Source organism: Centroberyx gerrardi, chromosome 24, assembly GCF_048128805.1.
Source record: "Centroberyx gerrardi isolate f3 chromosome 24, fCenGer3.hap1.cur.20231027, whole genome shotgun sequence".
Lineage (NCBI taxonomy): Eukaryota > Metazoa > Chordata > Actinopteri > Beryciformes > Berycidae > Centroberyx > Centroberyx gerrardi.
The window spans coordinates 19,805,797-19,821,893 of record NC_136020.1 but is presented as its reverse complement, the minus strand read 5'-3'; the positions used below and the strand labels follow the sequence as shown (position 1 = coordinate 19,821,893).

General features: G+C 40.3%; 1 protein-coding gene across 1 annotated transcript; it reads left to right on the top strand.

Moving 5' to 3' along the window:
- The first annotated feature begins 1,680 nt into the window (after window positions 1-1,680).
- On the top strand, window positions 1,681-15,820 carry LOC139909567 (chloride anion exchanger-like). Its single transcript, XM_071896717.2, has 20 exons — window positions 1,681-1,811; window positions 2,510-2,649; window positions 4,258-4,368; window positions 4,623-4,783; window positions 5,484-5,648; window positions 5,740-5,892; window positions 6,228-6,310; window positions 6,913-7,060; window positions 7,178-7,291; window positions 8,697-8,774; window positions 8,855-8,950; window positions 9,724-9,830; window positions 10,067-10,136; window positions 10,871-10,963; window positions 11,965-12,060; window positions 13,451-13,678; window positions 13,757-13,811; window positions 14,603-14,748; window positions 15,256-15,324; window positions 15,701-15,820. The coding sequence occupies exons 1-20, from the start codon at window positions 1,681-1,683 to the stop codon at window positions 15,725-15,727; spliced, it is 2,271 nt and encodes a 756-aa protein (XP_071752818.2). The 3' UTR covers window positions 15,728-15,820.
- Window positions 15,821-16,097: the final 277 nt, after the last annotated feature.

The window sequence follows — 16,097 nt, the reverse complement described above, 5'->3', positions numbered from 1 at the left end:
TTCCTCCCGCCCAGTCAGCGCTCCTACACACCAAACCGACTATTTTTGGTCTTGAAGTGCACAACCTCTTCCCTCTTGAAAAGCTACTTGATTTCCACTTCGTAACAATGACCGCTGTCTGTCCCGTCCGCATCCTCCCCATCCTGCCCATCAGTAACAATGTCACCCACGCGCTCTTCGGGGGCGGAAAAGCCTTCGCTGAAACTTGGGGTTATAGATAATCAGTAAGAACAATGGTCAAGGATAAGGCAGGCATCCAGCGGCGTGCGTGGAGCGTAGACTTCATCGTAATTGCTGTTAATAATTACAGTTGTGATAAGCGGCTGGAGGTGGCATTTATGGATGGAGACGCTGTCCGAGCCGCCAGTTGATCTGCGAGGGCCGGAGGAGGAGGAGAGGAAGACAGAGAGAAAGTTTTTGTCAGACGTTGGGAACTTTGGATTTGAGAGCAGATAAGACACGGCGAGGTATGTGTGATAAGTTGGCGTACGTTACACGAGGATACACGGTTTAACTGGGAAAACAAAATGGTTTTCTAGGGTTTTGAGTCTGTATTGTTGGAGCCTGAACACTTGAAGGAGCAATGTGTTTTGGGGGTTTAAGAGAAGGCCAACAAGCTGTCAATTGAAGGGAGCATATACTGTATAACTATAAGTATTATTTCCTTGATGATTTTGAAACTCAAAAATCAATGGTTTGTACAGAAAGTGAGTCCTGGAAAAGTCACTGAGGGACTTTTTGAAAGCTGAGATATTTCAGTGCTAAAAATCTAAACAGGCCTTGTAGCAACCGATAATGTAATAAGTGCCAGATAATGTAATAACTTGTTAAAATGGAGTAAAAAGTCCCTCAAAATGAGTTGAAAATGTAGCTAAAACCCTTAATGTAGTCAATTGTGGGATAATGTAATAAAATCTCACTTGTCACTTTTCATATTGTGAAAAAAACAAATGGGTTGGATATAAGTTGACACACTAATGTGTTAAATCCTGGTTTTTGCTTGAGAGTTTTAGTGTTTGAATCAGATAAACTGTTTTATATTAGCATAGGTGAAGATCAGATCACTGTTGGATAAGATGTGAGAGGAAAAAACTAATTTGCACATGCTCTCCCTTGACCTCTCACCGATTGTTATCAATTATTACATTATCAGTCAATGTTATCACATTATAGGTAAAAAGTTACAGCCCGATAATGTAATAACTGTCGGATAATGTAATAAGTTATTGCATTATTGGGGGGAAAGTTACTTCAATATCGGCCAGGAGATTTTATTACATTATCCGGCACTTTAGTACATTCACCGTTTTTATTACATTTTCGACTCTTAGGGGAACATTTTCTTACGTTTTGACAAGTTATTACATTATCCAGTTTTTACATTATTGGTTGCTACGGGCTTTTCTAGTGTTAATCTGTTTCTAGCGTTTTCTAGTGTTTTTAGCGTCTAAGTCAGAGCTCACAGTCTTCATCCCAGGATAGTGCAGGTCGCTCCGAACCTGATGTGTTGCGCCTGTTAGTCGCACCTGGACCTTTGTTGTTCTCCCCTTAATGGTCTTTGATAAGTGACGTTCAAAGGCAAGACATGACCCTCTTCCTAATGTAATGTGATTACCGGACCTCAGAGCCACGTAGCGGGGAACGCAGCAGTCCGGCAGCAGCGGCAGCAGCAGAGGCGAGATGATGCGCTCGGGAGCCAGGCAGTATGTGGTGGCGAGGCCGCTGTACTCCGAGGAATCCTTCGCCCAGGAACACGAGAAGATCTACAGGCACCGGAAAACCCTGCTGGACCACGTCAAGCAGTACTTCACGTAAGGAACCTGCGACACCTGACTTTTGTTTCCTCTGAGCGTGATTATGAGAGGATTAACCCTTTCATGTGTGCCGTTTGTGGAGGTTAAGATGGTAAACTCATAGGGGAGAGCGGGGTAAGTTGAGTCGAGATGAGCAACCCCTTGTTTTTGAGTCTAAAAGTGGATTAGCTGCAGAAAATGTTTTAATTTCCATGAATGCTCTGCAACCTTAAGTATGCATCGCAATTAGTGTTTCAACGAAATACACATTTGTTTTGCTGTTTTAGTACCAAATGTAAAAAGTGGCACATTTTACCCCATTCTCCCCTACTTTATTACTTTATTTGAGACTGATTCCCTTCTTGCTTTCCTGTCTTCACAGGTGTGGTCATATGTGTGAGATTATTAGTCAATTATCTTTTCCAACGTGCTGGTTATGGATTTTAAGAAGGCAGACTTGTATTTATAAGTCTTAATTCTTTATTTGAGCCTGATGCCTTTCCCTTTTTTTCCTGTCTTCACTTTACTTGCAGACCCAGACTGATATGAAGATCGTCCCAAAGCATAAATCCAGTCTAAAAATGATCATCATCTCATTCACATTGTCTAGATTTTATGTCTGTGTTTGATTTTATTAGGCGAAGTTATCTAGAGCTTTAGGGGAATCGCATGTTTTTTTTATATTTATCATGAGTTTTTCTTTGTGTTTATTCCAGATGCGACGCCAAACGAGCCAAGAACGCAGCTCTGTCTCTGCTGCCCGTCATCGGCTGGATGAGAATGTACCGAATTAAAGAGTGGCTGCTCAGTGACATCGTGTCTGGTGTCAGTACCGGACTGGTGGCCGTCCTGCAAGGTAAACATCAACGACTCTAAATGTTTTCTCTTTTCTCTGAATCATTTCCACTTCATATTATACTGACATACTGTGGGAATAACAGCAGCCTAAATGCAGCTCGGTTTTCCCTCACTTTGCTGGCAAGACTGAAACAAAACACGCAAATTTACATGAGAAAATTACGCAAACATGAGTCTGTCCGTCCTTCTGTTGGTCTGTCAAACGTAAAATCTCAGACGCCACCAGTCCGATTTTGATGAAACTTGGTGGGATGATGCATCTTCACACTGTCTTCCTGCGTTTAGAAAATGACACTGATTTGCCTAATGAGGGCGCTATAATTAAAGGTAAAAAAGAATTGAACTAAAACGCGATATCTAAGGCACCATTGGTCCGATTTTGACGAAACTTGGAGGCATGATGCATTTTGGCACTGAGTTCTGATGTTTATAAAAAAATACAGAAATTGGCTTGATGGGTGCGATGCATCATGTTGCTGATTGGCCAATGGGGCGCCTGCATCATCCGTGGGGGATGACACGTTTATTTGTTTTAAAGGGGAAGGGGTGTTTGCACTTGTGATCAAAGACAATCACAAAATCAACTGTTCCTCTAAAAATGCAGAGCAACTACAACAAAAAAATCAGTTTACGACGTGTTTGAGGCATAAATAATTAAGAGGTACAAATCCTCCTAATACTGAGCATTTCCCCCTGAATCCCTCTTAAATCTACACCTATGCTCTGAATAAAAGCTCTTTGTTTGATTGTTAGATTAGATTAGTTTACAGTGTCGTGTTCGCAGTTTCCTCTAACACTTTGATAACTTCAGTCTATTCTGATAATGAGTTGATAACCTTTCAGTCAGCCGGTTCTGCGTTATCTGTGTCTAAAAATGGGTTAAGGATGATAATGAAGTTATCTTTACTAGCGGGCGTAGTCATTATAGTTCTGTATTTTTCATTCGTTTTTATTTTTGTATAGTTTTCCATCTTTATTTCAGTTTCAGTTTAGTTTTAGCTAGTTTTCGGTGTGGGATTGGTAGCTTTAGTTTAGTTTTAGTTAGTTTCAGTTCTAGTTTTAGTGTTTTTGGTAAGGTTGGTATTTTTTAAAGGTATAATGGTAGAAGTTCTGAACAGGTATTTTGTATATGTTTGCAGGTACTGTGTAATACAAATAATAAATCATAAATTATTTAAAACACATTCATGTTAATTTATTTACATTAATTTTTCAATACATACTTGACATTTCACGTCTATTTATCTCACATAATTTTAGTTTCACAAGCAGACAAGATAGTTTTAGTTCAATTTTAGTTTTTCCACAGTCTCACTTTTATTTTACCAGTTTACGACAATGTTTTTTCACACCCAGTTTTAATCTTAGCTTTAATTGTAGTGTTCGATAATAACCCTTATAGCAGGCGATATAATAAACATAACTGATAAGTAGCCTACTATCTGATCCCTTGCAACAATGTACTAGTGTATACTGGGAAATAAACACACTGTGCCTCAGTTGTAACCCAGAGAAAAGAATGGTAAAGAAAACAAGAGTGATATAGAGTGATATAAAGTGATCTCGAGTGATATAGAGTGATATAAAGTGTTGTTGTCTGGTTCAGGTCTAGCCTACTGCCTGCTGGCCTCTCTGCCTCCTTGGTACGGACTCTTCTCCGCCTTCTTCCCCGTCATCATATACTTCTTCCTGGGCACCTCCAGACACATCTCAGTGGGTAAGGCCAGTGTGTGTGTGTGTGTGTGTGTGTGTGTGTGTGTAGGTGTGTGTGTGTGTGTGTATGTGTGTGTGTGTGTGTGTGTGTGTGTGTGTGTGTGTGTGTGTGTGTGCGTACGTGCAGTTCTGCCTAAATCTCTCCCTATAAATGTTCTCAAAAAGTTATATAGGTTAACTACTATTCTCTCTCTCTCTTTCTCTCTCTCTCTCTCTCTCGCTCTCTCTCTCTCTCTCGCTCTCTCTCTCTCTCTCCAGGTCCGTTCCCAGTCTTGTGTCTGATGATTGGTTCGGTTGTGACCCGGCTGGTTCCAGACGAAGGTCCGCCGGCCAACATCACCGGGTTCGAAGGCCTGACGAGGGACGAGCAGAGAGTGTTGGTGGCCTCCTCCGTCACTTTCCTCACCGGCATCATGCAGGTAAAACACACCAGCACAGCCACACTTTCATCACTTTGAAAACTGAATCGACACTGTCAAGGCAAACCCCCTTTTATCTTATTGACATGACTATAAAAAGTATTCCACTGCACACTCAGGTTCACTGAGATTGTGAGGGCAGTTTGTGCAGTTTTTACACCTCAAATGCAACAAAGGTCCTGGTTGGATTTGAAACCAAGACGTTGCGTTTACATGGCATGCGTCTTAGCCCACTGACCCCCCAGGACGCCCCCGGGACGCCCTCAGGACGCCCTCAGGACGCCCCCAGGACGCCCTCAGGACGCCCTCAGGACGCCCCCAGGACGCCCTCAGGACGCCCTCAGGACGCCCTCAGGACGCCCTCAGGACGCCCCCAGGACGCCCCCTTTCAAAAGTTCATAATAATTTGGGGGGATGGTGTTGAGAAGTCTTAGTGAATTGGGCGCAATCTCTATCAGCCTCACCTACAAATAACTATTATGAGGGCAATATAACAAGATTTTCATATCATTTACATATGCATGAACATAACAGACACAAAGATGCTTTATTATTTGACCAGCGCAGCAGGCAGTTTTCCACTCATTGCATATGGTTAGTGAATAGCATAGTTTTCTGATTTGATCATTTTGGTGATATGGAGCGGTTTTCTCTGCACAAACCTATCACATTTTTACCCTGACTCGTCTGTCTCTTCCAGCTGGGCATGGGTATACTGCAGGTGGGGTTTGTCGTCATGTACCTGTCCGACACGCTGGTGTCCGGCTTCACCACAGCAGCCGCCGTCCACATCCTGGTGTCCCAGCTCAAGTTTGTGTTGGGGCTGGTGGTCCCAGGCATCAGCGGGCCGCTCGCCATCATATACGTAAGTAAAGGACGACTTCCCCGCGCAGAAACCTTAGTTATTGTTCGTCACGGGTCGTTCAAGATGATTATGCAACTTCCTTTCCTTTCAGACCCTGGAGAAGATCTTCGTCCAGATCACCTCCACCAACATCTGCGACCTGGTGACGTCCATCGTGATCATGGTGGTGGTTTTCATCGTGAAGGAGATAAACGACAGATACAAAGCCAAGCTGCCTGTGCCCATCCCTATAGAGGTTATCATGGTGAGGGAGATTGTGCAACAACATCCTTACAAGTTTTTCCTTGTGTTGTAGGAACGTGGGCTGTATAAACAGTCACCATGATTGCACTAATCTCGACTGTGATTGTTTATGACTGTAGGAAAGAGCTGCCTTTCACAACAAGTATTAATCTTTTGATTTATGTGACTCATTTTATGACACTTGAAAGAAAGCTATCATGCCAATTCAAGGAAAAGGTGCCGGCGTTCTGCCAGCCAGGAGATGATTAACGTTTCTCATGTTGAAGCTAATTCTGTGAATCAGGCCTAATATCTGTCGCCCATAATGTGTTGATTTGTTTGTCATTTCCTCCCCAGACTGTCATCGCATGCGGAGTTTCGTACGCATTTGACTTCAAGACCAAGTTCGGTGTTGACGTTGTTGGTCCCATTCCACTGGGGTAAGAACTTTTGTACAACAGGTAGTTTCAGTAAAGCAATTTTTATGTACTCAGCAAAATCATCAGATTTTTTAAAATTAAAATGTTGTTAGATATATAAAACATTTTTTCACCAAATGACCAAGAGTATATATATTTTGTCTTACAAGTACAACACATTTAATAACTCCTAAAAACAAAGATTTTAGTCATATTTTGAACTCAAAAGAAAATGCTTATTTACCATGATATAGGCCTAAATGCTGTAATTAATTGTTTAGTTGTGAACATTTTGTTTTAAACAACTGTTTATGAACAGTTGAACAAGAGCATCACCTAATCTGACCAATCCTAATCAATTCAACAACTGATTGTTTTATCTTTTATAATGTTATTAGATCAACATCAATGTAATTATATACAAAACCAACTGTTTTTCATCAACAAAAGAATACATTTTGCATGTTGTTGTTTGCAATGACAGCATGTTTAGTAGTGAAAAACCAATTGCAATTTGGACTGAAACAACAAAAACTTTTTAGTTACTATTGACAAATTGCTGATTTACCGTCACATTGGAACTATTCAAACTAGATCAAAGTGAATGTTTATTCCCCTCTCAGGTACGAGGCTCCCATGCCTCCCAACATGCACATCTTCCAGGAAACGGCGGTCGAAGCGTTTCCTATGGCCATCGTGGGTTTCGCCGTGGCTTTCTCTGTGGCAAAGGTCTATTCTGTCAAACACGATTACACCATCGACGGAAACCAGGTGCGCCACTACACACTGTAGCATTTACAGCATTAGAATACGGTTAGTGTGTCGGGTTTAATCTGGATTTGTGTGACTCGGGTGATAAGAGGGGTTTTCCCTGTGACCCGGCTGCAGGAGCTGATAGCCTTCGGGGCCAGCAACATCTTCGGAGCCTCTTTCAAGTCTTTCGCAGCGAGTACGGCTCTGTCCAGGAGCGCCGTGCAGGAGAGCACAGGGGGAAAGACTCAGGTAAACCAACATGGCTGACTTTTAGCTCTTCCTCTCTGCAGGCAAGACCAGGTCAAATCCAAGACCAGGTCCAGTTTGAGTCAAAATCAAAGAAGTCAAGACCGAGAGCAGAGCAAATCGAGCCCCATTGAAGACAAAAATAAGCAACAAACCTACTTTTCAAATGCCAAAGTAATGATTGAGGAGTTTCTTAAGGATTAACAGAGATGCTGATCAATCTGCAGCAGCTCTGGACTTTCAACATCCAGCTAATCAATACATAAGAATTTGACCAATCAGTGCGTAGAAGTTTGAGAAACATTACATTCCACAGGTTTCCACAGGTGAAACTCCTTAAATTGTTTGTAGTGCTGTGGAAAAATAAGTCAATCACCAATAAATTTACTCATTTTTTAATTATTTGATTGGCAGGAAAATATCACGTCAATATCCAGTAGTGGCTGAGACCAAGACAAGTTGAAAAAGTCCAAAAAGTTTTCTCAAGACCAAGACTGGACTCGATTTCCGTAGCCTTGACTTTTCTATTCACACCGAAAGAGAAGAGAATGTGCAGTAACGCTCTATTTGGATAGTCCAATGTCGAAACTCAGCGAACCATCAGGTGACAAAAAGTAGATGTTCAACAAAGTGTCTCTTGCCTATTTCGCTGCATCTCATCTCTTATGTAACCCTGACCCTGAATATCAATAAACTACTTTTCACACAATTCTGAGTGTCACTTGAAACTCAGCAGTCACATTATAGTCACTTGATAGTAAGATCAGTATCAGCATTGGACTATGCAAATAAAATGTAACCGAATGTGCTCTTTCATACTTTTACACAACACTGACCTCTGGTGTTTAGATAAAAATCTCTTTGCCATGGCATTCCTCTACTTAGAGTTATCAGAAAAAAAATAGATGAAAGAGAAAAGTGAAGTATTTAATGAGATTGAAATTTATTCAAAGGCCAAATCTGTGACCGCAGCAGCCACCTTTGGAACATTGTTGCCTCAACACTGGCTTTATTTACATCACGATTTGAGGCTTTCAGAGGTTTCTTTACATTTGTAATGATTCTAAACACTGGAATACAACAGTATAATAAATCCTGCACTTTATTATGATAAAGGGAAAACGTTCCCTCTGCTATTCCCTGTACTACTCTACTACTATTAATAAGCTATTCTCTTGTAGACCGAAGAAGAACAAATAAAAAGCCTTTATTTTAACAGCTTATAACACTGACAAAAAAGCAGCAACATATTATGGCACACAGGACTTTCTCAGGGTGTAAACTGTGCTTTGTTCTTCTTTGGTCTACAATGTTCATATAATCCAACCTCCAGTGAGCACCGACTTGTGACGACAAGGCAGCTTTCTTCTTCTCTGCTGTTTAAACTTGTCTCTTCCGTCCTTTTCAGATTGCCGGTCTGCTGTCTGCGATAATAGTGATGATCGTCACTGTGGCCATAGGATTCTTACTGGAGCCTCTCCAGAAGGTAAACCTCAGACTGACCTCAAACTCTAGATTGGTCTTCAGATTGATGGGCGATCTGACCTTTGACCCCTGTGTTAACAGTCGGTGCTGGGCGCTGTGGTCATCGTCAACCTGAAGGGCATGCTGATGCAGGTCAGAGACGTCCCGTACCTGTGGAGGAAGGACAAACCGGACTGTGTAAGTTCTCACACACTCACATCGTGCTGCCTAAAGACCGGGAAGCCTAGAGGATAGAGAGAGGGGCTTGTGACTGGAAGGTCGTCGGTTTGAATCCCCAGACTAATAACTGGGAAATTCTGGGTGGGGAAAGCGAATGAAAAACACTCTCCCCTCTCTCAAAAACTACCTTTAAAGAAGATTGTGGTTGCACTGGGAAGCTCCCAGGTGTGAATGTGTATAACTGTGTGAATGTTAAGCAGAAAAACAGCGTGGTGCTCAGTCAACTTTCCCTGGATAAACACAGGTTAAAGGGGCATTAAGTAATTGGACCTTTATCGACCTCTACAGGCGACCAGTAGGAATTGCAACAACATTGATGGAACTTTTCTCCTCCTACACAAGTCTCTAGAACGGCCCCCTCCCCCTTCATTTCCCCTTGAATTAGGTTGGCCTGTACTTGATACAAACAATAAAGTCACATTTTCACAACAGAGAGGAGTAAGTTAGCTAATTAGGGCAGAGATCCAACAGGCACGTCTAGAGAAGAAGTGATATATATCACCATGTGGGAGTGTCTTGAAACTCCAGTGGGTGGGGAGCTTTTGTTCCAAAACAGGGTGGAAAGTGAGTTTTGAAATCTCAGCACCGGGTGAAGTAATCATTGAGTCTCTGTGATTGATCAACAACTCCACACAGATATATTTTTGTGCTATGGGGCAGTAAAAATCTTTCTTATTGCCCCTTTAAAAAACTCATCAAACACATTTTCTGTTTCATGTGTTCCTGTCCAGGTGGTGTGGCTGGGGACCTGTGTGGCGGCCATCTTTCTGGGCCTGGACCTCGGCCTGGCTGCAGGTCTGGGGGTGGAGCTGCTCACCGTCGTCCTCAGGACTCAGTTGTTAGTATCAAACTGTTTATTTACGACAACAGTTTTTACACCGAGCTCTTCATGTCGTCAAGATGTAGACTTGTCATTTACTTTACCACATGCACTTTTCTTTTAAACATTTCTAATTGATTGATTCCTATCTAAAGCCCTAAGCTCATTTAATTAGTCAATACCAGGTTTGATTCAATGTGGAAATGAAGGAGAAGGAGTTTTGTCATTGATATTTTTAACTTTTCCTCTTCCAGCCCCCGCTGCAGCGTCCTGGCCAACATCAAGGGAACTGACATCTACAAAGACAGAAAGGACTATGTCAGTGTAAGTCGGCTCGATCCTGCACACTTCTACAGTCTGAAGCTTTCACTGTGCTTTAGACCAGAGGTTTCCCAACTGGGGTTCAGGGGCCGCCAGGGGTCATCGAGGGGGTTCCCATCGGTCCCCCACAACATAAGGATTTGTTTTAATCATCATTATTTTGTTTACTCAAAGATAGGATAAGGAGGGAATGTATAAGAATGCCTATTCTTTTTTTTTTTCTGTCCAACTTTATTTATGATTTTTCAGCATACAGTATCAATAACAGCATGAGAGTCAACATATTCCCGTATGAGAAAAGAAAAATAAATAAATAAATAAATAAAAATACATAATATACACTATATATACACTATAACAAAAACCTCCTCAGTTGGGAATCCCTGTTACAAAACCTTTATCAAACAGCAGGTTGTGGTCTGAAGGGTCTTTGACATGAAAGATTTTGGGTACGGCTGCTTTATATATCAATTAATTGATGAAAAACGTGTTACAGTTGTGCTGATAATTCCCAGAAAGCACGACTACCTGGTTGGTTTATGGCTTTTATGAGAATCAGGGAAGTACTAAGCAAGCTTCCTTGTTTCCTCCTGTTTTTATTCTCATGTACAGTATGTATCTTACTTTGAAGAGACTTTGGACATTCCTTGTTGTGATTATGGAAACTATTTTGGGTGTAACAGCCCTCTCGGAAACTATTGCTCTAGTCCATCTTGGTAAAAATGCTATCTTTCCAGATATATGAGCCAGAGGGGGTGAAGATCTTCAGGATCCCCTCACCCATCTTCTTCGCCAACATTGAGTTCTTCAGGAGCAAGCTGGTGGAAGCTGTAAGTATCACAATTTATAGAAAATGTATAATGATTCATATCCAAAGCCCACAGCGCTCAGTTTAGTTGGCTTCTCAACATGTCATCATTGAAAAATAAAAGTGAAAAATCCCATAAAGAATGTCATAAAGAATGATCAAATAAACTTTTAGAGGTTGTGCCATAAACAGAAGACAATTGGAAATGATAAGTTTACAATTTCCTTGTTTGACCCAATTAAACTTAAAGGCATACACACACAGTTAGGGCATTCAGCAATAGATGAGTCATGTATCTAGAACAGTTGTGGTGACAGTTAGGGTAAACAGTCAGTAAGATATGAGTGTAAAGGTTGTGATGACAGTTAGAGTAAACATTCAGCAAGATATGAGTAATATTCGTAAAAGTTGTGATGACAGTTAGAGTAAACAGTCAGTAAGATATGAGTGATATTCGTAAGAGTTGTAGTGACAGTTAGGGTAAACATTCAGCAAGATATGAGTAATATTCGTAAGAGTTGTAGTGACAGTTAGGGTAAACAGTCAGCAAGATATGAGTCATGTATCTAGAACAGTTGTGGTGACAGTAACAGGTAAACAGTCAGCAAGTTATGAGTCATATATCTAGAACAGTTGTGGTTAAAGATGATGTTTCAACTATAGAAACGAAAACCAACTATCCTTCATTCGAGCCATATATAGGTTGGTATGATAGTCAGATGCTGCTTTTCGCGAGGGAGTGTGGAACAACGTACCTTGGTATCCTAATATTATAGCCAGGTTTAACACAGAAAATTACTAAAAAAAATACTAAATACTTAATCGTGAATGGTGAAATCATGACCTGAAATGTTCTAATTCTTTACAAAATGCATGTCATTTTTTTTTTACAAATGAAACTATATGAAATGGATATTAAAAACTGCCTTTATACCTTCAAAACAGAGGACAAATACAGAGTAAGTCTGATCTGTGACCAGATTGCATCTCTCACACTTGTTATGTACACCGATGTCTTCTCAGATTGGATTTAACCCGCTGAGATTGTTGAGAAAGAGAAATAAAGCGCTGAGGATGATCCGGAAGCTTCTGAAGAAAGGAGAGCTGCAGTGGACATCGGTGAGTCGTAACTTTGACCTTATTCACCGATAGCGTCTGCACACACTGTGAGTCTGGAAACACTTTCACAACCTCATAAAAGTCTCATTTACACTGTGTTTTCACTGCGGCTCTCACCCTCATGCCTGTTTCGGTTTGAAAATAATCTGTTTATTCTTAATAATGTAGATATTATTTGCATTTACTATTAAAAAAATAATAAATTCTGTATTAACGCGACTTTATAGAATATGTTGATGCCCTGTCCTTGGCAGAAAATGCCAGTTGCACAACAGACGCAATTGCACAAGGGGAACAGTACAGTTTGCCTCCATTCATTATCTATGTGAAGTGTGTAATCGGCATGAAAGTTGAAAAAGTTTAATACAATGCAAATGAGAACGATGGTTGCAACACGAGAACCAATCACATTCTGGCATGAATTGGGTTCTCAAATTTTACCCGGTCATTACATTTTTGTTCCTAGTTCCACTTTGCACCATATTGGTTTTATCCCCTCTATTGTCGCTCCAACAAGAATAATTTGTGCAGGAAGATATTGCATTCAACATTACGTTTTTTTTGTTTACAGCATCTAGCTAGGTAGCCTGCCTATCCCGTCACATCCAAATAGCAGTAGAGCTAGCTAGTTCGTTAGAGTAAAGTAGGTTTTCCAGACATATGACTATGGATTGTATTTGGGTAAAATGAAATGTCGAAAATGATAAAATACAAAATAGATCTACATAAACAAATAATATTAAGAATTTTATCCAAATTGGCCCCGGAACACAGTGAATTTTTGATAGAGCCAAGCGACGCGGTCTTGCTCGGTCTGCATTTACTGTCACACTAACACATTATTAGAAGAGCAAAGCAGAACCTGAGAAATGTTATCATGTCGCTAAAACTCTGCTGAAACCTCACCTCACAGCACGAAAAGACACAGGTTTGAATCCCGGCCTGTTCTGTGTGGAGTTTGAATTGGAGACTCTAAATTGCCAATAGGTGTGAGTGTGACTGATTGTCCGTCTACCTATGTTAGTGCTGTGATGGACTGTCCTACCGTGTTTCCATGCCTTCTGTCCAATTTTTTTCTGGGATAGGAAAAAATAAAAAGACGTACTGGTATGCTAAGTGTGTATGAAAAATAGTGAAAGAAGTCATGCAGTATAAACAAGGTGCTCTTTGGATGGCTGGGTAAGAGAATTAGCTAACAACCAGAAAAAGAAAAAGCTCTGTTTACCTGGGTACGGGACAGGGTCTTGTTTCTGGGACCAAGGCAATCTTGCATGGAGGTTTAGGGTTAAGATGGGTCAGAAATAAGACATAAAGTCAGGTAAAGTCAGTAAAGTCCACGAATAAGGAAGGAAGGAAATACGACTGAATGAATCATGCTGTGCCGTTACAGAAAGGCTTCCTGAACACCTCATGCAGTCCCATCAAGGAGTTGGAGGACAAGAGCAACATGGAGGAGCTGGACCTGCCCACCGACTTCAAGGACCTTCCCGTCCGGATCGACTGGAACGCCGAGCTTCCCGCCAACATCAGCGTTCCCAGAGTGGAGCTGCACAGCCTGATCCTGGACTTCGCTGCCGTCTCCTTCCTGGACATTTCTGCTCTGAAGGGACTCAAAACGGTGAGGCGGTATTTCACAGCAGCCACAGTAGCTGTTAGTCTGATTTTTGTTTTTCTAATCTTCTGTGATTCTGTGCAGGCGCTGAAAGAGCTGATTCGAGTTGAAATTGAGGTCTACATCGTGGCTTGTGATAGTAAGTATGAGAGTATATTAACACCTTGGCTTGTTATGAAGTGCAGAGTTTTATTCCAAAATGAAATATCCACCACTTGAAAAATACACTTACACTCACTGCTGGCATGAAAGTAAAATTCATTGTTGAATATTATTGAAGTTAGGAGCTGTCTTGAACCCTGTACTTACAAAAACAGGTCTTTATTTTGAAAAAAAAAGAAGTCATTTTACATGTTAGGAAATCTAATTAGATGTGTTTATGGAACAAGCTCTCAGCTATGGAGCAATGTTTCAGTGCAACCTTGTGATTTGACCTTTTTTTTCACCAAATCAATAAAAACCATTTTCTTTATATTTATTTTTTCCAACATAGATCTAGAGCCCAAAAATCCTCCTTTCTGCCCCATAATTACACATACGCGCAATTAAATGCTGAATGTTGACTTTTGCTTATTTATTATACTAACTCAAGCATATTCATACATTTAAGATTTCTTACCTCATGCAACATTATCTTTAGCATTAAAGTCATAAGATATGGTTGTTTTGAAGTTTAGAGTTAGAAATGCTTTAACAGATCAGCAGTATTGGCTGAACAAGATATAAGCACACTCATTTAAAATCAACAAAAAGTCAGTCTGACGGTGTTGACAATGGGTCATTAGTAGCTATCTTGAGCCCTGTTCTTAGGAAAAGCAATGTTTTGAAGGATGTACAGTAATCATTCAACGTCATGGATTTTTCTCCCAAAATAGATATATAGCATGTTGGAATGAAACCCTGAGAGTGACTTCTGTTTCTTGCCTGTAGCGTACATCCTGGAGAAACTGCACAGCTGCGGCTTCTTTGACGATGAAGTTGAGCCCTCCATGTTCTTCCTGACGCTGCATGACGCCATGCTGCACGTCCTGGAGAAACACCCAGAGACCACAGAGAAGAAATCCGACTATGAAAAGGTACGAAGCATAAACCGTACGAACTGCTTGCTGGATTGGGGACACATTAAGATTTTCTGAGAAAAAGTTCTGAGATCAAAGTCAAAATTCTGAGAATAAAGAAAGAATTGTGAGTTTAAAGTCAAAATTCTAAGAAAAAAGTCAGAATTGTGAGAATACAGTCAGAATCTCAGAATTGTGAGTTTAAAGTCAGAATTTTGAGATTAAAATCAGAATTCTGAGAATACAGTCAGAATTCTGAGATTGAACTCAGAATTCTGAGACAAAAAGTCTAAATTCTGAGAATACAGTCAGAATCTCAGAATTATGATTTTAATCTCAGAATTCTGACTTTATTCTTAGAATTCTGACTTTGATCTCAAAACTCAAATACTTTTTTCACATGTGGCCCTAATCCTCTTCCGTACCTAACACGTGCCGTTTGGTGGACACTTTTATCCAAAGCACCTCAGAGCACCATGATTATTTACTGTAACTCCTCATGTTGTATCCTATCATGTTTTGTAGATAATAACAACAGTCACAGTTCACCACCCGATCAACGGCGGAGGCAGTTTGAGGAGCAGAGACAGATATGTAAGTAACCAGTCCAATAATATACCACACTTTATTTTTATTATGCCTCTATTAATCAGTTAGCAATGGTTTAAACTATGGCTTTCATTTCTGTTACATTTACACAATTAGTAAACTTACAAATTGAGCTCTATCCCAATGTGCATTATATCCATTTTGGAAAAAAATCTTTGTTTAATCTCTAAAACATAGAAGATTCACTCTGTATCATCATGTAATTTTGTCAGCCAACGACTTAAGTTATGATGAAAGCTACCAGCCATTTCAAAAGTATCATGTGTTTTTGTTTTTTTGCTTGCAGTCATTTTGTAAAAGTACTTTTCTATCTTGTTTTGGAGTGAAACTCACTGAAACACAGGCTCCTTCTCCACCACAGGTTCCAGATCCAGAAACCAAGCTCTAACTTCTGAAGGTGAAGATGATGATGATGAAGATGAAGATGATCTGTGGCAGAAAACACCAAGATGACCGAGAGTAAAAAGAATAAACGTATTACAGTTTGCCCAGTACAATATATTTACACAATGAATTACGATATATCGTCGTTTGAAATTATAACATTTGAAAATCCAAGTTTACACATACGGTATTTATTTTCAGAGATGAGACTGTAATGTAAAAAATTTGCATGGCATTGTTGCATTTTATACTGTACATAGTGAATTTGTAGAAAAGTTAGCTGGAATATATTTTACATGTTTTATGTGTTATATTTTCATGACAATGGAAAATAAATTGACTTTTTCAAAGTTATGTTCTCAGTTTGGGAGAAA

Coding starts and splice junctions, on each gene's coding strand:
- LOC139909567 (XM_071896717.2), top strand. CDS start 1,681: ATGATGCGCTCGGGAGCCAGGCAGTATGTGGTGGCGAGGCCGCTGTAC. Junction 2,650..4,257: donor ACTGGTGGCCGTCCTGCAAG/GTAAACATCAAC, acceptor TGTCTGGTTCAG/GTCTAGCCTACTGCCTGCTG. Junction 7,061..7,177: donor ACACCATCGACGGAAACCAG/GTGCGCCACTAC, acceptor ACCCGGCTGCAG/GAGCTGATAGCCTTCGGGGC.